Genomic DNA, 24,238 nt, shown 5'->3' with positions numbered 1-24,238 from the left:
TCCACTGAGTTATACTGTGGGCTCCAACTTTGGAGAATTCTCACCATTAAAGGTATCTTGAATCACTTGTTAGCAGTTCCTGTTTACAGTATAAAGTAGATGTATACACCAATTTCACTGGAAAACCTAAAAATGTGTGTAATCTCAAGGAAGTTCAGACTTTTTTCTTATGATTTCTGAATGGATTTACAGATGTTTATCCATGATGCACATTTGGGGTAATGATATTCTCTGATAGAAGAAAGCAAATTAAATTTAAAAATATATTTGTCTTTGAGGCCACATTTGACTGAAATCATTTGAAGTGTGTGATTTTAATTTATGTATTGAGATCAACAAAAATCCAGGTGAAAACAGCCACTGTAAGTTCATTTTCTTTCTTTTATTAAAAATTGCAAAAAAAAAATATTGATCAATTATCTGAACATTATTAGCGAAAGGCTTTTAAAATGCATATGTACAAACAGGGCGTAAGAGGGATAAAATCATAAATACTCTTTCAACAAAACTGACAAATGCCTGCAATGTTAGAATCAACCACTATTAGAAAACAAAGAGTGAAGAGAGGAACTGCTTTCATTTGTGAAAAGCAAACTTTTGACCCGCCGTCACTCTAGGCAAAGATATATGAGCTCACTTCTCACCCGAGTCCTTGTTCCATGTTGTTGATTGTCCTTTCACATCCACTTTTTGGTTGCATTTAAGAGTCGTATCAACAGCAAGATGAGCATCATAGTCTCTGAGAGGAACTTAAACAATGTCCCTACTATCAAATCTCTCCTATTAGGAAGATCAAAATGCACCGATTCTCAGAAAGTATATCCTCTTTACAGAGAATTGTATTAAAGCACCATATTATTACGTTTTTGAAGTATTTTAAGCCAGAAGAGGAAGTGCTAGGCATGCTTTAAATCTACATTTTCTCTGCAAGCACTATATCCCAGTAAGGTAGCCTTATGTTTGTTATCATTTTGGTACCACTTCCTAGTAAATGCTTCCTTTAAGAGCTTTATTAATGGTAATAAATCACTTACTAATGCTTTATTGATGAAGCAACTTTTGAGCTCCCAAGTCTTGAAAAATCTCTTTGGTTCCTTCATTGACTTACTTTTTTTTTTTTTTTTTTAACAAGCTTGCAGTTACAAATTCAATTTTTCAAATCTTTACTCCAACATGGAGAACTTGTTAATGAATGCATTTTAGTTCAGATGTTGTGCAGCTTAAGGAAAAAAAAAAATTTGTAATGATATTTCACTACTTGGCAACTCAAAAGCTCTTGAATTTTGTAACTAAAGTTTAAAGCATTGGTAAATTATTTCCTGACACTAATAAAACCAAAGTTGCATATTTTAAACCCTGTACAAACGGTGACTTAATGGTACCATTAATTCAAAAGATTCAAACTATACTGTTCTCTTTATGACACCACAATATAGGTGAAATACATCACTCTGTATGCAAATCTTTTACCATTACCACCGTCTGAATATTTGGGGCAGAATATTCTTTAAAATGAGTTTTGTCCAAGCCCACAATCTTTACCTAAATCCAAAGCCCTCCCTCTTCAAATATGTGGCACTGCAGCCAATCCAGCACCGCCATCTGGGCGACAGAGTGAGTAAATTTACAATCAGTGTTCTGTTTAGACAGCCCAGGATTAACATCTCCAACACCTCCCCTCCTCACGTCCATCCTCAGTTTCTGGGCTGGGAGTTGAACTCCTGGCAAATGTTGTGGATGATCTTGGGCACAAATTTGTAGAGGTTGTCGAACTCGTCCACGAAGAAGGAGTGCTCTTTGTCGGGGTCCGTGGCGATGTACTCCAGCTCATCCTGGGCGGCCCAGGCGATGCCGATGGAGTAGGCGATCACACCTGGATGTGGGGAAGGGACAGCAGATTAAACAACCACACTACTCACATTTGTTTGTCACATCAAACACACACTCCTCGACACCTCAGTGTGGACCGACACACAACAAAGGAAACAACTTTGTGTTTCATCTGGGTCCAGCCTTTTAAGAGGGAAGGAGTTACAAACAAGTTTCTAGATTATCATCACCCCTTTATTTAAGTTTATTCATTAATATTTGAAAAATGTTTTGCATGAACAAAATCAATACTTGACTTAATGTAATCTATTAACAATCTTCCTTTTTGTCAGATTCTGCTTTGGATGACCTCTCACCTTGGCGATGGACAGCCAGTGCAGGTGCCCTGACGTCGTCATAAGATCGTCCGTCTGTGATGACGATCATGATCTTGCGTTTGTTGGGTTTGGATTTGCTGAACAGCTGCTCTGCGGCGTAGGTGATGGCAGCACCGGTGCTGGTCCCACCGCTCCAGTAGTTGATGCGCTTGATGGCGTTGAGCAGCTCGCCCTTGTTGTTGTACTGGCCGAAGGCAAACTCCAGCCTCTGCTCGTAGGTGTACTGCACAGCTCCGACCCGTGTGTCCGTGTCAGAGATCTCAAACTCCCGTGTGACGTTGGCCACAAACTGCAGCACAGTGCGGAAGTTGCCGGTTCCCACGCTGCTGGAACCGTCGATGACGAAGGCGATGTCGTTGGCATTGAGGCAGGTTTTGCTGCACACTAGGCGATCCGTGTCACAAACTCGCTTCACCAGCGGCTGCACTGCCTTCCTCAGGGCAAACCAGCTGTTCACAGGGAGGGAGTAGAAGCCATTTGTCCGACACACGGCCTGTTGGATGACACAACACACTGTGCTTCAAACTGTTTTAACGTCTGTCATTAAGCACTTGTAACACTTCTGAAAATACTCCACCTTATCAACAAAGTTGACCTCCACTAGGTTTTGTTTCTCATTGTCATCAGGGCCCTCGATGGTGACAAAGAATATGTTGATGCCAGACTCCCGAGCGAGTCGAGATGCCTCTTCCACCTTGTCTGTGGGCCAACCGTCCACCAGCACCACGGCCACGTTGGGTGCTCCTCCTCGGTTTCCATTGGCGTCACTGAAGTACTGCTTGTTGATGTAGGAGAGAGCCTTTCCTGTCAGGACACCAGGGGGCAACAGGGAGACAGTGAAGTGATGCTACATCCACTATACAAGTCTGAGGGTGAAATGCAGGCAGGCATTTGGGAAAAAAGACAAGTTGAGAGAGAAAATCAATATGTTATTCATAAAGTACTTACTCAAACTATTATTGAAAATAAAAACTAACTGTAGAATACAAAATGAAACAAATAGACTCTTGAAATATATTGTTAAAGTGCTCATATGTACATTCAGTGGACAGATATTTTCTTGGTCTTTCCCCACCGATATGTATAGAAGTACCTTTAAAAACCTAACGTATACCAAATCAAACTCAGCAATAGTAGCCTGTGTATTTTGTTCCTAAAAACACACGTCTCTGAATAAAGTGTATTGCTTTAACTGTTTGTTGTCGCAAAAATAGAGATATCCTATCATTTAGTCTGTAACAGTCTAGATAGTGGTTTTAACAATGGCGGGAAAGGCTCTGTAGGAGACTATACAACATTTTACAACCACTCACTCTTTTATGATTAGAGAGCTCTTCTGGGCAAACACAAGCAGCACTATTTGTATCAGCATGCAAAATTTAGCAAGTCATAAAGACACATGTGGCAGTGGATGCACGCTGACGCACCAACCAAAGCAGAAAAACAGCACTTGCTCTCTGAAAGCTGACCCCCGTGAGCTGGTAAAACCAAATGCTTTTGGGTCAGAGCAAAAGAAAAACATGGCTTACAGGAGCAGGACTGTAATTTAGCTAACAGTGTCTCGCAGCAAATTTAGATTTAATTCTATCCTTGCATGTGAAAATGTGCCTGGGCAGTAAACCATGCGATAATTGCAACCCTTTCACTTTCACACTTGTGTTTGTAGGCATTCACTGTAGCTGGCAGCTAACAGAGGGTCACTCACCCACATTGGAGAGACCTCCTTTCTGCATGATCTTATCTACAGCAGATTTCAGCTCTCTGGAGTTGGAGTAAGACTTCAGACTGATCTCTGTCACAGGGTCATCTCTTCGGGTAAAACAGGAAGAAATTACATTAAGTTTCTCATCATAAATGGATACATAATGACAAAACAAGAGCGGAGAGAATACCCATATTGGATGATGCCCATCATGGGCCCAGCCACACCCACGTTGATGGTCTGAGCCACCTCAGCCAGGAAATCCTTCTGGATCTTAAAACGCCGCTTCCCAATGCTCCAGCTCCCATCCATTAAGAAGGCCAGGTCCACTTTACAGTCTGCACAAACAGGCCGTAAAGTTACAGCAGATTAGATACTTGTGCAAGGAGTTAAAGCTACAGAAAGGTAGCAAAAATATATGTGAACAAATGCAATTGAACCCATAAGCCCTGGGTTTTTAAAAAAATTCCACCCATATTTACTTAGCAAGAGCTTCATACTCGCAAGGTTGAACTGAACAACCTTGAGTTCTTTGGATGAAAGACATATTGGATAGTTTTGACATGCAATAAGTTTCTCTGACCAGCTAGAGTGAGATTTAAAAAGATCTGGTGAAAACTGATCTATTTTTTAAATGTATATCTAATCCAAATTCTACAATACAATGTGAAAAGCAGCCCTTTAACAAAAAGTCAGTGATGCTATTGGAAACAAATTTCTTCACAATATGTTATCAGGAATCCATTAAACCCATGGCGGTCTTAAAGAGTAGATATCTACATGTATGCTTTGGTGAGAAAAAAACTAAGATAGGCATGTTCGTGTTTGTTAATAGGAATAATTGTATTTTGTACCTTTAATGCTCACGAAAAACTTTAAAGCAAAGACTATGAAATTAATATGCTCCAGTTGTGTGCTGTAAATTGTACAGATTTTGGTTTTTAGCAAGCATGAAGAGTAACATACTTGGGTCTCCCTGTGACACAGGCTCAGGTACTCTGGGCACAGGGTCCTGCTCTCTCATGCTGAAGCCTGAAAATCAAGAAACACAAGTGTTTAAAGCAAAATTCAGCTAAAATCTACTCTTTAGGCATCATACCCAAATAAAAAAAACATTTCACTGGATTTTTGTGTCCTTTATATAATCTGACTCACATGTGTATTCCTAAATTTACAGATTGCTCACTCCCATCTTGTTTAGTCATACACCATTTACGTCATAGGGGGGGAAATTGCCTATTCACCATCCACGTGAAGGCACTTACGCTTTGCCATGAAAATATTTTCTACTCTTTAACTACAAACCAAAAGCAAATGACGTCTTTTGCAGGATTAACCTTAAAGTTTGCCTGGTAAAATTTGCCGCTGTGCACTTTCTAGAGTTCCCACCCTTTCGTTGGCATTTGTTGTGGCAAACAATATACCAAACAGGAACCGATTTTATCCGCTGGCAACCATGCCATTTGACTTTGACTCCAAATCCCTTCAATTATAGGCTGAGCTGAAACCCAGATGCTTTTCCTAGGGCAGCCTCGGCTTGGTTTGTACTTACAGTCAGAACTGAGGATTTACTGGCAAAGCGACTGTTTTGGGGGCAGAAAGCGGGAGCAGAGCAAGCCGTCTTACCTGATTCATAAAGGTTTGCCTCTGGCTTCCAGGCGTCCACTGGCTCCACTGCATAGATAATATCATACAAGCTCAGCGTTAGCACATTTCTACCACGCTATTTCACACACTCACCAAGGTTAATCTCTCATAAATAGAAAACATTGCATCTTTTTGTAGGCTTAAGGCTTAAGCAGCAGCAGCAGCTTGGAACATTTCACAACCTGATGACTAGCAGAGCAAATAATAGAAAAAAAATGCTCCAAGCTGATACCTTCCTGGATACAAACAGGTGTCTGCAGCCATGGTAACCACTGCTCACCTTTAGTGTGGGTTGTATCCAGTGGTACTTTATGGCTGCCATCTGAGTCAGTGGATCGGGGTGCTAAAAGCAAAGGCAATATTAGCGATGACACATGAAATATATGCACACTATGGTATTACAGCTCACTCCCTCTGGCTCCATGTTTCATTTGGTTGGATGTGTGGTGGTACTTTTGTGGTGCTGGCTCCAAATGGCTCATCCACTCGGTTTTCCAAACCATGTTCCTTAGATTTGGCGGCTCGGCTGTGTCTTTAAACAGATGGAACCATGGCCTGTAATCTGAAAGTGCGGGCTCCTTGTGTGCTGTTTTGTCTCTTGTCAGTGGGCCACAGCAACAAATAGACTTATTTGCTTTCTTGCCCTGAGTTAAATGAATAGATTGATGCCACTCTCATGTCTGTGCCTTATGTAGGAAGCTGGGGATATAAGCAACCTTGGCTTTGTCTAAAAGGTGACATATTAATTAAAAAACTAATGTAACACAGTATTTGAGCATAAGAATGTGGGCATGTGTGGGAACCTGTGTGCCATGTCGTGTCACAAAGAGAAAACCAACATCTACAGCATTCCAGCCCATACATTTGACTATATAAAACCTGAAGGCCTGTTAGTTGCCCGTAAACAGAAATAGAAAAACACTTACGGTATGGTCCAAAGTTATAAAACCAGCGCTCAAACTCTGAGATATCAGGCCTGTGATCCCGAGCTAGAGGAGGATGTTTTAAAACCCATTAGTATGGATAGAACTTCGGAGGGAAAAGCACACGTTTTCATGATTGTGATTGGTCACATATCCTTCCCAACCAATCCCAGACCAGTGAAAACAATGGCTTTGTGCAGAATTATCACCTCAAAGTATCTCACTCTCACATGCACAATAAACCTGCCCTATGCTCTTCTTCTCCACACTTCAAAGAATCTCTCATATGGCAGGCAGATGGCATGTAAACACAGTGCCCTGAGAGACACATTGCATGTACTTACACATGCAGTCAATTCAACACATACATGGTCAGCAGATACCAAACTGTACCAGCCATATGAACATGCTGTTTTTGCACATGCAATTCAAATAGATACAAAGTGTAGTGACCCGCCATAGTAAAGGGGGCATCACACGTCGAATCGTCGTGTTGGAGGCTAACTTACCTGTAATCTCAGGTGTGTCTGTCTCACTCCATGTGTATCCTGAGTCTGGAACTGCATAACTAACATCTGAGTGTACAGCAGAGAAGGTGGAGGCATCAGCAACTACACAGGTTACATTTAGGGTTATTAAAGAGCCCATCCAAAGAGCTTCAGTAGAAGGTTAGTTCAGTTCTCATTAAAGAGGCTTCCTCAGTTCTAACTGAGTGATGGGGAGTCTAATGTATTTATTCTACCCCATAGAATCACATGGCTAAAGTCCCCTGGATGATCCAAAAGTTGCACATCTTGAAATGCCAGTGGTTGTGAAAATGCCTGGTGAGGGATGACTTCCTCACCACCTTCTTAATGGTGGCTGAACTGTATAGGGAGGCAGCTCAGGATTGCATTATAAGTACCTCATTAATGATGTCATAGACCACTTCAACATAGATGGCTTCCTTCACTCCTCTTTTAAACCATATTTCTTCTCTGTCCAGTGTCCACAGTGTGAACATTGCAGTCCTCAGACTGTCACTTATCCCCTAGATGCAGGTTTACTGCTGAGTCTTGTCCTGAGTTTTGCCGTATCCTTGTGATCACTCTGTTCCTTCCTATATCTGTGCACTCCTCATTGTATTGGACTGAACATACAGAATTGTTCACCTTGTGTTTGGGTGTTTTCTCCTCTGGGCAGGCAAGTCATCCCTCACCAGGCAGTTTCACAACCATTCACACCTTGACATGTACAAGTCTTGGGTTGTTAACGGTCTTTGAGTCATGTGATTTGGGGCTGAGAATAAATGCCTGAGACTCCCCATCAGTCAGTTAGAATGAAGAAGCCTCTTGAATGAGACATGAAACATCTTCAAGAACCAAAATGATTTGAAGTATATAGATGTAGCTCTAGCAGAAGGAAATAACGGCGGACTACGTTCAAGGGTATGCCAGCCTAATGCCAATATGTGACATGGTGACATAAATAAGCAAGGGAAAATAAGTCTGGATTTTAGATAAAGCACTTCAGGCAGTTAAGAAGCAGCGTTTTCTAGCATGGACTCTGGACTTCATAAATCTGCAAACGTTTTAAAGCAGCTATTTAACACACTAAAGGAAAAAGCACACTATGGGTTCTTTAAACTAGTGACATTCCCATCAGCCTTAGTTGTGTTTTGTATTTATTATTACTTAGAAAACTAAGATGGTGAACACAGTAAACATTATATCTACTTGTTAGCTTTGTCATTGTGAACCATGATATATTTTTAAAGAACTTTTTTTAATACATCCATACTTCAAACATGTTGGTATGGTAGCATTTATCTCAAAGTACAAGTATATCTATGCTGTTAGACTACAGCATGGATAGTGACATTTACTTATCTGGCAAGTTCTAAAGTAGAGGTAAAGTTAACAATCAGTGATGGTATAGTGATTGTAAAATTACTTTTTCCAGTTCACATTCACAAATGCATTCAAAACTGTTTCTGATCTAAATTGAAATTTAAAAAAAGATATTTATAAATTACCACAGCTGTCAATAAATGTATAAATCCAAAACTTTATTACACATATCACAGCCAAAATAGTCTTCCCTTAGCTCATTTAAATTGTATTCAAAACAGCAACATTTAAATGTGAACAAGTTTATGATTTTCTAATGAAGTGCAATCTGTTCTGTGTTCGGTACCTGCTGGTCGTCGAGCTCCAGGGAACCAATCAGGACGAGGAAAAGCAGGGGGTGGCCAATCCCTTCTGGGAAAAGCTGTGCAGGGGAAGATTAGAAAGCAGCGTTCAGGACACGCATCAAGGAGGAGCATGCTTGTGACCTCCGCTAAACCGACCACGTTATTAGTGGAGTATGCACAAGATGTTCAGCCTTGAGCCAGACACTAAACATACAGTAGTCACAGAGACAGAGACGGAGTGACTACAGGTTGTTTAATGAAGCTGCTTTCTACCTGCAGGGTAGAGACAGAGGAAGGCCGACACCCTGACAAAATGTGGTCCTCATTTTTCTGGTTTTCTATCTGTTGCTTCTGGCATCGAAATATGTTCACATTGTCAACTTGAAAGATGGCAAAAACATGGTGCGGTTTAATCAGCCTGACTCCTGCATGGCTCGAGGTTAATTGAAATGTCATTGAACACTAGAAGCCCAAACAGCTGAGCAAAATCATAACAATGCATCCCATCTGTCTAAACTGACTGAGCCATGACAACACACTTCAGTTAACCCCTCTCTGTGGTGGATGGGTAGCTTACACAAACACACAGCCAGGGCTTTGAGGTTCCCATCCAGTGGCAGCTAGTGAGCAGGGCCTTTGTTGACTAGGACGGGCTGGGAGAGCCCAGCCAGCCGCCCACTGAAGCGTGGGAGTATTATTCTAAAGTTGGTGTCAAACCAGGGACAGTGTAGATAGTAGTACACAGAGATTAGCCTAATCTGCTGCTGGTCAAAGGCCCAGCGCTATACCGCAGACAGTAGTGTTATTTTTTCTAATGAAACAGGTGCTTTAAAAGGATTGAGTTTAACTCTCTCGATCATAGCCACTTCGGTGATCACTGCGGCCAGAAGGTCAAAGCAGGATAAAGGACATTGATCCTGGCCTTGGGTTGGAGCTCACTCTGCAATATGTCTGTAGCGTTACTAACATGTCTGCATAGGCGTTATTAAAATGCAATTTGGTTGAAAGACGTGACTGATTTACCACCTGCACAAAGACCCAATGGAGAGGATCATTAATCTTTGTGGCTTACTCATTACAAGTGCCAGGCTAAGCTCAATTATTGCATTTACAGTAATCTGAGCGATAAATTCAAACATCTGTTTGGGGCAACCAGGTGGAAAAGCGACTGCACAGAAAATCCTGCTGGTCATAAATCAGAGTTCAAAACGTCTGCAAGCATCCCGCCTGCAAGAGTGTCGTTGAGAAGGACAATGAATCCCTGTCGGCTCCAGTATCCTGATCCTTACCTCTGACCTCTGACTTCCAGCTGAAAGAATTTCCCCAAGGCGATCAATAAATTAAAAAATCACATTGTTTTCTATGAGCCACCGGTGTCAATACCTGTTTTCTGGACTGATCACCGTCTCAAAAGGTTAGACAAATAGGTCTGAAACAGCTCTCCCTGCACTTTAGAAATCAAATCATACAATCAGCCACCATTTAAACAGATATAGGCCTGTCTAATTTTAGGAATCCATGGTTTTGCATATTCCACAGAAGACAAAACCGAAGCACATTCCTTGCTGAGCCAAACCTCGGCTGGTTTGAATGCCGAGAGCTTTCTATTCTTGACAAGCCAGAGTGGACCCAGATCCTGCAGAGCTGTGGACTGGGTCAGACGTCTCTCTGGGAGCAGCACCAGGCGACTTGGTGCTGCTGCTTTCATCTCTGTCTCCCTCGCTGCAAGCATTTACAAGGGAGGGGAAGAGGCCAGACCAGATGGGATCTGTCATAAGATGTTATTACAGTACTGACAGACTACATTTCTCATCGTGGTCTTATCTAAAAGAGAAAGTGGTCTCAGACACAGTGGAAACATGGCGCAAGATGAATTCAGGACAATGATATCACATCGTCTCTCTGCTTTGACCCCTATCATACGTACTCGCTGCTCAGTGAAAGTTGAGTACCTGCTTGTGTTTCTGCAACTCGTTCATGGGGACTGGCCTTGCATTGAACCATAGAGTCCCACAGAGGGTAAACATTAGTGCTGCTTTATAAAACATTTCAACCAGGGTTTTATTGCGCTTGTTATTCCCCGTTTGATCAGACCTGTCTACACGCTACGTCAGTGAATGTGCCTGCTAACATAGTTTGAGGACTCCTGCTAAGGGTCTGAAGATACTTACCCGGGTTGGACTGGCTCATGGTTGGAGTCCGCTCGGGTTGTGCAGGCTGAACCCTGTTAAAAACTGTTTGTAGCAATGAGAAACAGGCAGATAGAATAAGAGGGGGAAAGAAGGGAGAAAGGGGGAGGCAGAGGAGAGCTTCAGTTCTGGGACTCCATCCACAAATGCAGGCCAGCTGTTTTGCTTTGAGTGAAGTTGAAGGCATTTTCTCCTCAGCATGATATCAAAAACAAAAGGATATATGCTGGGCGTGTTTACAGGCCTTAACTCGGCGTCATTTGCCTCTTTTCATCTTGAAAAACCAAAATATGAATAAGAGGATGTGCCTGATGACAGAAAACAGCAGTTATCGTGGAAGGAATGTTAGCTGAGATGCTTGATGGAGGGGATTAGAGGTGACCCTGGGGTGAAGATCACAGGGGCTTATGGGTGTGAACACCAGGGTCAGACTTACAGCGGTCTACGTCTCCTGGATTCTTGTTCCAACAAAGCCATCTGTCCCTCCTGCTGCCCTTGACCAACACTCCCTCTCAACCCCCGCCATACCTGTTTGTAGCTGTGTGTGTGTGTGTGTGTGTGTGTGTGTGTGTGTGTGTGTGTGTGTGTGTGTGTGTGTGTGTGTGTGTGTGTGTGTGCTGGTGATGAGGCTGACCTGGGCCGACTGGAGAGGATGGTTGCCTCCTGATAGCTGACCCCGCCTCTGGTCTGCGGAGACCTGGTACCAAGATCAGAAAACAAACAAGATAACATGAAATAAAATTAATCTCAGCAGATTCCAGTAAATGTTTTCTAATGGAGAAAAGAAAATAAGGATCTTAGATTGTCATGGCAGACAGCCAAGACAATTCACTTCAGTACTAATGAGCTATAAAACGATCATTAGGTAAAACTAACAAGCTGTAGTTCTTCCTTTAAGAAATATCGTAGATAGATTTGTTGACTCTGCAACCCAGCAGTGGCAGGCAATGAGGGTAAAAATGCAATAAAGCCTGAGACTTACTGCCATTGCTGTTTTTAAACTTTTATTTATCCAGAACTTCTCCTGAAAGCAATGTTTTCTTTTCCAGGAATGCTCTGTAATTATAGGAGCATCAACAGTTCGGAAGTAGAAACTATACGTATTGAAAAATGCCTTGGCTTCTCAGATTCCTGATTTTATTGACCATGCTAGCAGTGTGGCTCTAATGATGTTGGTCTGCCAGGGCTCTGTTTTGGTCCAGGCTGGATCCCAACAGTTACAGGAGTCACGCCCTGTGACAGATGGATTCTAATGACTTTAATGGTCCTTTGACTTTATCTCTAGCACCACTCTCAGGCCAACATTAATGAGTGAAATATCGCCACAGAGTTTGAATCTATGGTCATTAAATTTAGTTTAGAAATGTATGGTGTCCTGTGGATGTATCCTAATTTTAATAATCTGGTGAGCCCTGATTTTTCATACATCACCTTGTGAAGATATTTAGTACTAATACGATGGCTACTACAAAACTACTGACATTCCCATTGGTCTCAGGTGGAATTCATGTTTTGTGTTGGTTAAGAAAATTTAGAGTACCTCTTTTTTGATAATCCAACCCCTTAAAACTCAAACTAAAATTACATATTTAGATTTTTTTCCATGAAAACAATCTGTTCCTATCCTGAAATGGCTTTGATGTAACACTACACTGTTGGTAATAGTTGTGCATCACTGATTAGTTACTGATGTTTTCTACCCATTGTTGCTGGGTACAGTTAGCATCTGTGCTATAGTGAGGAACCATTACTTGTAAAAAAAAAAAAATTTAAAAAATCTGCATATTTGAATAATCATTATGATCATGTTAGCATGCTGATAGGTTTTTTGTTTGTTTGTTTGTTTGTTTGTTTGTTTGTTTTAGCTTAGACTACTGTGCCTGAACACAACTTAACAGATCCACTATTGTAGTATGGCTACAGTTAAAGATTTATTCTCCCTGAAACACTGAATTATATCCAAGAATAAAATGGTAATAAATGCTTCCTAACACAATATAGAATGAATATGGTTGAATCCTTTGTCTGGTGCTGTTTTTACTTGAAGAAAAAAGAACAAAATGTGGTCCGGCTCTGTGTTAGAAGACCAGCTAAATTCATATAAAGCAGCTGTGCACGTACAGAACAGAGATGCCATGCAGTGTTTATGGATATATCAGTGAAAAAAGAATAGAAGAAAAAGAATGGAAAATGGAGGGAAATGTGGAGATAATTTCAGACAATCCGAAGTTAGAATAAAAAAAAAAAAAAAAAGACACGTGGAGGTTAAAGCTGGGTTTACCTGCACTGGCACGTTGTGGGAATCTACTCGGATAGGAACTTCCTCTGAATACTTGAAGAAATGCCATGATTTAGTTCAACTTCAGTGAAGTATAAAGTACTTTCCAAGAGCTGCAGAATCAGTGAGAGCTTTGACATACCTTGGCTGGGACTCTTTCCATGACCACTCTGTGACTGTCCTATACCAATAACACAATGTGGGCAAATTTAGACAAAAATCATTTATTAATTATCTACCAAAATTGGCAGCTTCTGGTAAATTTTGATGTAAGCAAAAAACTAAAAGCTCCTCTAGTGGCTCGACTGTTTTAAGCTTTTAGCTTAAAACGAGTGAACTGAAGTGATTTTCACTGATTAAATCACAAGTTGTGCCACTGATCATGACAAACTTGATACCTTTGATACTGAACACATGATGAATCCACAGCATTCTCAGAGGACTGATGTGAAGCCAATACCACATGCTTGATGTAAACACATATTGCTGCACACCCTAGCATTAAGCAACACCACCGCAGCCGCTCACACCACCAATGTATAGATTAAAAAAATCATGTAAACCCTTTTGCTTTGTTTCACTTACTTGAGGCTGCCACATGGGCAAGGTACGGGTGACTGCTGCCTGGATAGAAGAAAGAAAAATGGGGTGCCAACATGGAGAGAGGGGAGATAATGTTACAGAAAATGAAGGGAGAGAAATGGTTGGGAGGCTTTCTGGCACTCAGCCCATCTCATTTGCACACATACCTTAAGATACTGTAGCATTGTCTGCTCACTGTAGCTGCATTTCTATCCAAAACGGAGCAGATGACTCACAGTGATTACCGTCTGATAATGTTTTCATTTATTGCAAGTGATGACAGGTCTGCTGATCATATATACAGGTAAGTCGGTCAAGCAGCTGAACAGCACTGTATTAACTCCACAAGACCAGCTGTAATTTGTCATAATTGCAGTTGTGACTTGTAATTACCAGCTGCAATCATTCATCTTCATTACTCAGCTTCACACAAATGAAAGCTTGTTCTGGAAAACAGTATTTCTACTTACAAGTCGCGAAAGTTGTTAGTTAGATGTCTACTAGGCGGCACGTTGGCTGCAGAGGATTTCATGTTTTGCACATGTGCGAATGTAAAAAATGATGTATGACATAAATGTGCATTTGTTTCTTTCACCTGCATCCCTGACTTTATGGGCGGCAGCTCGGGCTCTGGTGGTAGAAGGTGGCGGTGGAGGTATGGTGGTGGTGGGAGCCGCTGTAGTGGTGGTGGTGGTGGTGGTCGGTTCAGGAGTCACGGTGGTGGGTTCAGGTGCTGCTGTTGCAGGCAGGGCTGTGGTGACCGACTTGTCCTCTTTTTGACCTGAAAGGAGACGACAGATGAAGGCAGTCGTGTACAAGACGGATGGATGGGGAGGAAGAGCGTCCACAGTAACCGCTGTGTTGTAATGCATTCTTGACATTCTTCATCAGACTGCAGCTCTCCGACTCCTCGTTCAACCTGAGTGAGGTTCAACATGCCAGAGTCAAGCACAGGTTATCTGGTAACCTTTTGTCCGTAGGATGTACTGATTAGGTGACCTGTAGGCTAAAAGATGTCTTTATGGCTTTGTTAAAACTGAACAAGGATTGGTTGGTCTGAACTAGACTGTATGCTAAAATATAGCAAATTAAAAGCTGATATAACATATAGTCTAGATTTTTAATCAACTTTCACTTTTCAATAAACTATTGTTAAGTTTGGACCTGGATGTTTAGACATCCTTTGAATTCCAAACTGGGTCCTAATCAGACTGTCCTGTGGAAGTGAAACCCTTTACTGAATCTAAAGCATCAAAATTAATATATGCATGGAAGAGATGCATGACATTAGTGAAAAGAATAACCTTCCTCTTACTTGTTTTCACATAGGTTGGTCTTGAAGGGACGTAGTCCAGAGTAGATGGGTAGTTGACTCCTTTCTTGGGCTTCCCCACTGAAAAACAACAGGGCCAGCTTCTGGGTAGAGCACTAATTCTACATAACCATGTTTGCCATTATTGACTTCATCATTAATACCTGAGACAGTGAATGACTCCCTCCACTTAGGCAGAGACAGAGAGCGAACGCCGTTAGAATTGCTGCCTTTGTAGATATTCTGCCCGGCCATCTTCCTCACTATCACCTTTCCTCCTGAGTTTGTGATGACGCCACTGCAGACACAAAAGCTTCATCAGATTTAACTGTTTAAGTACAACTTCGACTGCAATGAAGATGCCCAACGTGAGCTTTATGTTATTATCATCCCTCCGCTGTTAACCTGTGGATGGCTGCATTGCAGATGCTGGAGATGGAGGCGAACACGCCCGTTCCATAGACCTGCTGCTTGGTTTCCTTGCAGTGTGCAGGACATTTGACTATGAACTCTGACACATTGATCTTCCCTGCTCTCACATCACACTCTATAGCTGGAACAACTGTGGAAGGAAGATGGAGACAGCATTACAGAGAAGTCAAGACTGTTATTTTTCAGATGTCCAGTTTACACAAAGCCACTGACTGCACTGCAATTACAGCTGACACAATTATATAATACAATGACAGATGAAAAAAAAACAAAAAAACAAGATGGATGGGTGACAAATGAAAGGAAACCCCAACAAAAAGTGTCCTAGTAAATTATTGGACCACCATGTGCTTCCAGAACAGCCTCAGTTTACCTTAACACTGATTCTTCAAATATTTGGAGGTCTACTGCAGGGACTTGAAACCATTATTCCAAAAGATGTTCCTACATTTAGTGTTTTGATGAAAATACTGGACAACTTTGTCCAACCTGTCAGTTCAAAACCTCCCACTGGTGTTCAATTGGGTTGAGATCTGGTGACTGTAAAGGTCATAATATATGAATGCACCTGCCCTATTGACAGGGGCATCCTGGAAGAGATCACTCTATCAGGACAGAAATGTTTCATCGTATGACAAAGGTATTCTCTCAGAACTTAGAGCACAGAACAACTTTCTCTAAGAGGACAAGTGGACTCAAATCATCCCAGTTAAATGCAGCAAAAAAAATGTTTCCTATAATCTGTCACCCATCTGTATGTAAATGAACAATTGAATGAAATCAATGAAACAATATTTTTTCCAGTCAAAAATGATAATCATTCTGTAAATTCAGTCTCTCACATGTGGTCTCCAAATGGTTTCCTCATGTGACAGGAAGCAATAAACAATCACATTATATAGAACTTTGGGAATATGATTTGGGAATTTAAAGGCATTTTATTGATTATTCTAGAGCATAAACGTCACTTGCAATCATAGTGGCCACTATATTTCAAATTGTAATTCTGATTTGCTCTCATGTTAACACATAACCAGTGATCTGTTGAAACAACGTGTCCTGCTTAAAAACTTTCACTTTTCAATCAACTTCAGCCCAGTTTTTACCTAAACTACTGCGCAGCACACATTTGGCCTGTAAATCAATTGTAACTGGGTCTAATTTAGAAAATGGCTTTTTTCAACACTCATACAACATAATTTTATGCCATGAGATTATTTTTGCCTTTGGGCAACTGCAGTGGTGAGGGCCAGTGTAGACAATAACACCAGAACGATGGAGATTACAGGCTTGCTATCTGATGATGTCTACCTTGCTTTGGTTTCTTGTTCTTTGATCCGTTAGGCTTGGCCCAGCATGCGCAGGACAGGAGGAGCACTGTGGGTGAGGCAGAGGGAGTTTCACATAATAGCAGACAAAGTAACATAATCATCAGTGTGTTTACTGTACACACAAGAGCTCTACGACAGGGGATGCTGCTGTTTGATGGTGTGAACATAAAGGAAACTGATTCCAGTGGAACATTGCAGTCAAAGATGATGCGTTTAAAGGCGGCATGCTCTTGCAGAGACACACCCGGATCGCTCACCGAGGAAGACGGCAGTAAGTGATGCTCTGATCATGGTGGTTCAGCAGGTCAGCCAGATGTCCTTGTATAAACTCACAACCTTACAGAGACAGAAGAAGCAGCAGATTTTCACTGTTATCCTCAGAAACTTATTTCCTGCTTCCTGCTTGCTCACTGAAAGCGACTCTGGAGATTTCAGTCAGCATTTATGAGAATGGACAGTGTTGTTATGTCTGCTGGAAACAAGGCAAAGTGTACCGCTGCTACTGAGAAACACTTTAAAGTTGTTTTTTTTATTTTTATAAACAGCAGACAAATTGTGAACTGGAATGACAAAGACTTGACTAACCCAGTGTTTGTAAAGCCGATGTGGGGCGTTAAAGATTTTAAAAACATTTATTGTAAGCTGTGTTGTTGCACTTCAAAGATTTAGATCACAAAAGGACTGGATTTAATTTTAAGTCAGTGTTTCTTGTTTGCAACAGGCTTAAAGTATTTGGGAGCTCCACAGCTTACATCTGGGCTCCGGGACAAAACCATATGAAAACGTCCTCCCACTAATATTTATGGAGTCAGAGTGCATTAGAGAGCACACACAGACGTAATTTAATGTATAAGGAATGATGAGCTCTGTTCAGTCAGATGGCTTGTTTGTTTGACAGCAATGACCACATCAAGCTACATCCTGGTTTGAAATAAAGTCTGTTTACAGTGAGTAGAAAATGTCTTTCAGTGTCTGTCATTCAGATTCCGAAGTTATACCCACATAAAGACATAAGCTAAAGCCTGTGTTAACAAGATCAAGATTAGAAGTGCATCACTAAGGCGTCATTCCAGACATTGAGGGTTTGTTGTAATGTAATGATAGCGCTGGTGATACCTGCGATACTCTTAACTAAGACAGGCAGCCAGAGAGAGTGTTATTACACAGGCTGGAGGATGGAGTCCACATGAGAACCACAGTAGCTCCTGCAGTGTGCCAGAGCTGCTGACTGCGGAGGTGATGACTGAGGCCTCCCTGTTAACAGAGGAATGCTGTACCTCCCACGAGGGCGGCATCATGTCTGTCACTGCCGCCACACACCAGCAGCTTCAATCTGATCAAGTGGGAACATGTGATCATAAAGCGACCTCTGAAGCAGGGTCAGATGTGCAGCAATTCAGCCTGACATGTACTTGTATTCGCAATGTTGGACAAGTGCTATCACTTAAAAACCCTATGTAAAAATACGTAAAAATCTGGTTGTGATAGTTCCTCTGTCAAAACAACTACTGAGGTGCCCTTGAGCAAAGGCCTTAACCTGTATCTGCTCCAGCTGGCAACATGTCAGACTGGTTGTATTAAGCAGTTGCCAGGTTTAGAGGGAATTTCTAAATAACAGCAGACTTTTAGGCTCTATTAAGTGTTTTTTTCGAATGATTGCAACTACTGGAGTGGACACTGTAAAACATCATTAAAGAACTTAATAAAATGAGCTACTCTTTTCTTGTTTACTTAATGTAAATACATGAGTTTTCCTAATTTCTAGTTGCTTAGACATCTTAAAATGTTATTTTTTTTAGTTTCAGGTCATTTTTGAACTTTAGTTTACACTGTTCATACAGTCTATTCTGCTGACGCAGTTTATACTATTCATGCTATTTATACTAGTGCTTATAACTATTTATTTCTACTTGTTGATTTAGATGATCTATTTTATATTGCATCCACACATATATTGATGTATTTGTCTGCTCACAGTGCTTTGTCCATACTGATTGTTGTGTTCATATGGCAACATATACTACATACCATTCTGTAAGTAAAGCACTTTACTGTAGCTTTTGCACTTCTGGTTAGATGCTAAACTGCATTGTTTTAGCAATTGTACGCTGTGTAATGACAATAAACATAAATCTGATCTGAATACATGAGTTCTCATAACTTGAGCCACCTTGATTTCAAATAAAGAGTTGGATGAATGAACAGCTAGAAGTTCACTCAACTCATTAAATTAAGTTTAAAGCAAAACTACCTTATAAGAAAATTGAACAAGATGCATTGTTAAAGAGTTAAAACTCCCCATAGATGCATGTTTTTTGTGATTTGAACAAATCTACAGTCATATTTGGATATTTTCATAACCACTTAATCAACCTAAGTGCAGTGAAATCATATTTTTAAAGCATTTAAAGCTATCTATCTATCTATCTATCTATCTATCTGTCTGTCTGTCTGTCTGTCTGTCTGTCTGTCTGTCTGTCTATCTATCTTTACATATATGGAGAAATCTATCTATAGTAAAATGTTTTCCCAGAATGCAGCACCCTGTGTTGTCAGATTGGCTCTAAACACCACAGTCCTGCCAGGGTGGTGAACAGAAGTGTGCTGTGTAATTATCCTTTACAGGGTAGCTGCATTCAAAATTTCAAGTTGCATCCACGAGCCATTTTCATACACAGTTCTCTCTCACAACTTCTACATAAAGTTTACATAATGGGCTTGTTGCGTGTAAAGTGTGTGATTTCTCTTGTAATGATTTTAAGTGAATACATGCTGCAAACATTTCATATCATGTTAAATGGAACAGAGCTGCAGTTGGCAGGACTTTCCCCAAATGCAGCATTCGTGAGCACTGACAATGTTTTTCCACTGAGCTCTGCTTTGACAGGCAGGTAGATGACTGCTGCACCGTCAGGACTACAATTTGTCCTCGCGGGGGAAAGAAAGCTGAGGCTGAGAACAAGCTGAGACAGATATGCACAACTTACAGTACAGCAGAAGAGAGGTGAGTCAGCGTGCCTCACTGGATAAAGCAAACTACTGATCAGACAGATCAGGTGTATGACAGGAAGCTGTGAACTCCATGTGTCCCAAGTGCAGAGCGACTTTCAGCATGCAAGTATTTCTAAAGAGGCAATGGTGGAAGAAGCCTTCAGAGTCCTTACTAAGGTAAAAAAAAATAAAAAATCCCTACAACAATAGAGATATACTTCATCACAAGTAAAGCTTCTGCATTAAAGATCCTAATAGTACATACGTTTTTACAACAAAATTTGTACAAAATAATGAAGTAAAAGTACTGATTTGTTCCCTCTGACTGATAAATCGCTATTTTTGACATGATCAGATTATTAATAAAGCATCAGTGTGTCAGCAACATGTCAATGTTGTAGCTGCTACAGGAGGAGCTGGTTTAAACTACTTCATGTAGTTTATACATAAACAGAGACAGAAGATAAATCTTAGATGTCATGAGATGATTAATAAAAGACTTTTTCTCTAATCTCAGATGTTTGCAGAAATATTGGATGATCTGAACACTTATTGAAATTAAACAGTGTGAGAAGTTTAAGGGAAAAAAACACTATTTGGTGAAGCTATTAACAACTAATAGACATCTGAAATGTGAGTCTGACTGCTCACTGCTGTTTGGAAGCAGCCACAAAACTTATAAACCACTGGTTTAACAGCTTGTTTTGTTATCCTTTGTCTTAAATCTTTATCTGAAAACTGTCTAAAGCTGTCAAATAAATGTGGTGGAGTAGAAGGTTCCATGTTTTGGAAGTATAGAGTGGCATAAAATGGAAATACTCCAGTATTGTGAGGTAGATTACTTGACTAAACGTACTTTTTACCACCTTTTTACCTTGCAAAGAATAAGTTGTTTAGTACTCTGTTCCTGTGACATCTTAGCTGGAAAAAACGAAACGACAAAAAATGGCAATAATTTGAGACTTCTTAATTTGTGTTCTGAGTGTGAGCCTCTAAACGCCTCCTTTCCAGGGCAATGAAATGCAGGGCAAATGATATCCTTTGACAAACACTGTGGGGAGTTTCCTGTACAGTAGATAATAGATCCTGAAGGGACTTGCAGAGACACAATCTCTCTCTCTCACACACACACACACAAACAGACACACACATTTAACTAAAGGATCAAAAATAAACAGAGATCTGGGATAACAGATCACATGCTCAGATTGCTTTGAAGAATGCCACAGTATTGGAGGGCTTTCAGGTTCACCATTTACCACCAAAGCAAACTGCAAACACATTCGGTTATATAGTGTATAAGTTTTGTATATTTGGCATAAACCTGCATGGGCTGTCAGTGGTACAGCTTCAAGTCATCTCTGAGGTATAGTACAAGTTATATTCTGAACCATATTGAGCATCTCCAGCATCTCCAACTTCTAATTTCAGTTGGGTGGGGACACAAATGAAACAAACCATCAAGACGCTAACATTTATGTGAAAACTTACAAAAAAATACAACGCGATTTTCACAGCCACTACAAAGAATGAAAGGTTTAGTGTACGAGCCTTGGCAAAGCAGCTCAGACAGGCCACATAGTTGGTGGAATTAAAGTGCAATTCAACTGGAGAAAACATTGACACCACTATGTGGATTACATGCAGAAAACAACTTTGACTACCAAACCTGGTGACCTGCAGCTGCTAAGGAAATTCTTTTTTTTTTTTTGGCTTGTGCTGGCAAATTTCAGGTGATTTTTGATGAAATCTGATAACACAAGATAAACATCACACCTGGCAGGTATACAGTGGCTGTAATGTAAACAGGATGTGTTTCAAAGACCAGCACACAATGGGTTGTCAAAGCACTGGCAGACCACACACCTGTGACTGGTGCACCACAGCTTTAGAAGTGTTTGAAAAAAGTTGCTCATAAGCACTAAAAATACACAGAAATTGTGTTTTTTTTTCTCTCCCTCACATTTTCATGCTTAAAATTGTGTTTCCATAAGCTAGTTGTGAACTCTAGTGCCATGCAACAGGGCTGTATTCCTGGCTTTCTCCATTTCAGCAGCAGTCACATTCCTGCTCTGGGGTGACCAGTGTAAATGCAACAAGGGGTAAGCACTAAAGGGGATTGAGGCTTATTTGAGTATCATGACCAGCTGAGAACTCGCTTTCACCATGTTCCTGAGTGATGGCATGCCTGAAGTGAGACAGTATTTAAACACACCCATTGCCAGGCAGTGTTCAATCCCACCATTCACAGGTGTCAGAACTGTACTGTAAGCATGTCAGATGTGCCAAGTGTTGTAGCAACAAGCCAAATGAGGAACCAGAGGAGAGAGATCAGACTCAAAGAAAAGCTAACATGTCTCTACAGGGTCATTTCTGTAGATTTTTTGGGCTGTTGCTGCTCCTGAGACACTTATTTGTTTATCAAGGAGAGCACAGGCTGAATTACTTTAATTCTTGGCACTGGCTTCAGTACAAGCCAGAGCCTGCAGCCTGCTGCTGGACATATTGTATGGAGACCACCTGTGCTTAATCAGTCTCCTCAAAAAACATGCAGAGTTGTAAGGAGGAATACACAAGGAACTGTCAAACATAATGTACAAGAAATGTGAAACAAAATCTGGAGAGAAAAAAAATCACCTCGAAGGAATGACTCATTTCAACATAAAGGCTTTGTGATGTGACAGAAAAAAGCTGGATCAGTTTCCAGAGATCATTTTTTAATCAGCCATGAGAGTTCGTTTACAGCATGAGTAATTATGACTGAAGGACTTTCTGAAATAAACCTCACTTTAGGGGAGAGGAGGGGATATTTATTTAAAACAGGGAAAACAAACAAAAAGTTGAACACTGAGTTTAAGCAGCAGTGGGCTTGTTCGAGCAAACTGTCACATCCCCAAGCTCAGGTGAACTAAACCAGAGTCATGCATAGCAAAGTAAAGAGTAAATAGAAATAACTCCCCCCAAAATTCCAGTGCAGTGTTGATTAAACCCCCCTGCTGAACCATTTATTACAACTAAAACGCAGTGGACATCAATTACGCGCAATTACGCATCACTGGAAAAGTGGATTATTCATTGACGCCGCGCTAAAAGCAAACATTAAATCCCCCAGTTCAAAAATGGAGCTGCTTGTCTGTTCAAAATCCTCATCCCCATAGAGCAATGAAGGTGAACTTACCTGAAGTAGGTAAAATAATCCTACAGGCGTTTGAAAACACACAGTAATTCCCTGCGGAGCCTTTCCCCGAGTCCTTATTCTCTCATTGAAAAACACTTTGGAGCAGCGGGCTGGTGTGCAAAGCGCTGTTCCACCTGGAGTTTTACTCCTGCATGATCGCAGCGCTCATTAAAAGTGCAGAACGGGACGGGGCTAGAGTTTCCCTGATTTGCCCGTCCCACTTCAGGCTACCAGCTCTTCACCCAGGCAGAAGGAGATCAGTAACCCGGGGCCATGAGAAGAGGAGATGCAGGGAGCTGGCAGCACGGCGCAGCAGCGAAAGCATCTTTGTTTGACAATTTCTTTATTGGGACAGACGCAACTAACACATGTTTTTAGCACATAAACGATATTTGCTTCACATTGGCAGTTTAAGCTGTTATGTAAGGAAGGAAAACCAGAGCTGTATTTCTAGTTATCTGTCCTGCAACTCACTATTTGACTGAAATACAACAGCCAGGAGGAATGAGCCATCTCTCACCACAGTAATCTCTCCTCCTTCACCAAATAAACCAATCAACACCTGTTTGGGGAGCAGATCAAGCCACTTTCACTTTGGGCTTTGTCATGTTGTTGTGATGTACAGTAACCCCTCACCCTTTTCTAACACTTACTCAGACCTATGTCAGCCTCTAGATTCGGATGGTTTTTGCAGACTGGCACACAAGCTGTTGCTATAAAAGAGCTCATTGTGCGTGTGATTATGGTCTTTGCAGAAACCACCTCAGGAACTTTTTTAAGATTAAACCTTCATGGCTCAAGTAGATAATTGCCCATTGATGTCGCTAAGAAAAAAAAAGCGATCAGGTGCTATTCCAGGGTTACTCATTTCTCTTTCAACAGTGAGAAAGTTGTCTCGATTCACTGCACCCTGTACACAGCACGGTTTTCTGTAAAAATAGAGCCACTCTGCTTCCTTTAATAAAAACCTCTGCTTCAGTCCGCTTTTAGTTCACCGACACGATGATGCTTAACTGAATAGAAATGTATAACGGTCCATTTGTACAGGAAGACACTGGCTCTTGTCCTACTTGACAGAGTCTGCAGGATGTATGGGAGATCTGATGGCATGAGTGCCCTCAGGGGCAGCAGGGGAAATGGCAGAATGGCATTTGCCATTACATGCCTCTGCTGAGTTAAGGACAGTTCAGTGTTTCCAGATGTGACTGTGCATCTCTTGTCTCGGTACTTTTCTGACTGCACATTTCATCAGCTGGATATATTTTGAAAGGATTCAGGCAAATTAGTTATGAT

The 24,238-nt window shown here is 41.1% G+C and overlaps 1 protein-coding gene across 9 annotated transcripts; it reads right to left on the bottom strand.

Moving 5' to 3' along the window:
• Positions 1 to 361: 361 nt before the first annotated feature.
• Positions 362 to 23,198, bottom strand: vit (vitrin). Of its 9 annotated transcripts, none has more exons than XM_035951800.2 (23): positions 22,946 to 23,198; positions 17,034 to 17,112; positions 16,757 to 16,822; positions 15,419 to 15,575; positions 15,178 to 15,311; positions 15,017 to 15,094; positions 14,297 to 14,482; positions 13,705 to 13,743; positions 13,262 to 13,300; positions 13,123 to 13,173; positions 11,476 to 11,538; positions 10,824 to 10,886; positions 8,655 to 8,729; positions 6,989 to 7,090; positions 6,483 to 6,545; positions 5,837 to 5,899; positions 5,536 to 5,583; positions 4,876 to 4,941; positions 4,100 to 4,247; positions 3,913 to 4,016; positions 2,785 to 3,011; positions 2,187 to 2,700; positions 362 to 1,873 (listed from the first exon to the last, which is right to left on the bottom strand). In XM_035951800.2, exons 2-23 carry the CDS (start codon positions 17,065 to 17,067, stop codon positions 1,695 to 1,697), a joined length of 2,499 nt encoding a protein of 832 aa, XP_035807693.2. In that variant the 5' UTR covers positions 17,068 to 17,112; positions 22,946 to 23,198; the 3' UTR covers positions 362 to 1,694. The 9 variants fall into 9 exon arrangements, with proteins under 9 accessions (XP_035807693.2, XP_035807694.2, XP_035807695.2 ...); XM_035951801.2 differs by having other exon boundaries at positions 6,989 to 7,054; positions 22,946 to 23,191; XM_035951802.2 differs by lacking the exon at positions 6,483 to 6,545.
• Between the last annotated feature and the right edge of the window lie 1,040 nt (positions 23,199 to 24,238).

Source organism: Amphiprion ocellaris, chromosome 16, assembly GCF_022539595.1.
Source record: "Amphiprion ocellaris isolate individual 3 ecotype Okinawa chromosome 16, ASM2253959v1, whole genome shotgun sequence".
Classification (NCBI taxonomy): Eukaryota; Metazoa; Chordata; class Actinopteri; family Pomacentridae; genus Amphiprion; species Amphiprion ocellaris.
This window is presented reverse-complemented; position numbering and strand designations above follow the sequence as displayed.

Coding starts and splice junctions, on each gene's coding strand:
- vit (XM_035951800.2), bottom strand. CDS start 17,067: ATGATCAGAGCATCACTTACTGCCGTCTTCCTCG. Junction 16,823..17,033: donor ACTTACTGCCGTCTTCCTCG/GTGAGCGATCCG, acceptor CCTCACCCACAG/TGCTCCTCCTGTCCTGCGCA. Junction 4,017..4,099: donor ATGGGCATCATCCAATATGG/GTATTCTCTCCG, acceptor TTTTACCCGAAG/AGATGACCCTGTGACAGAGA.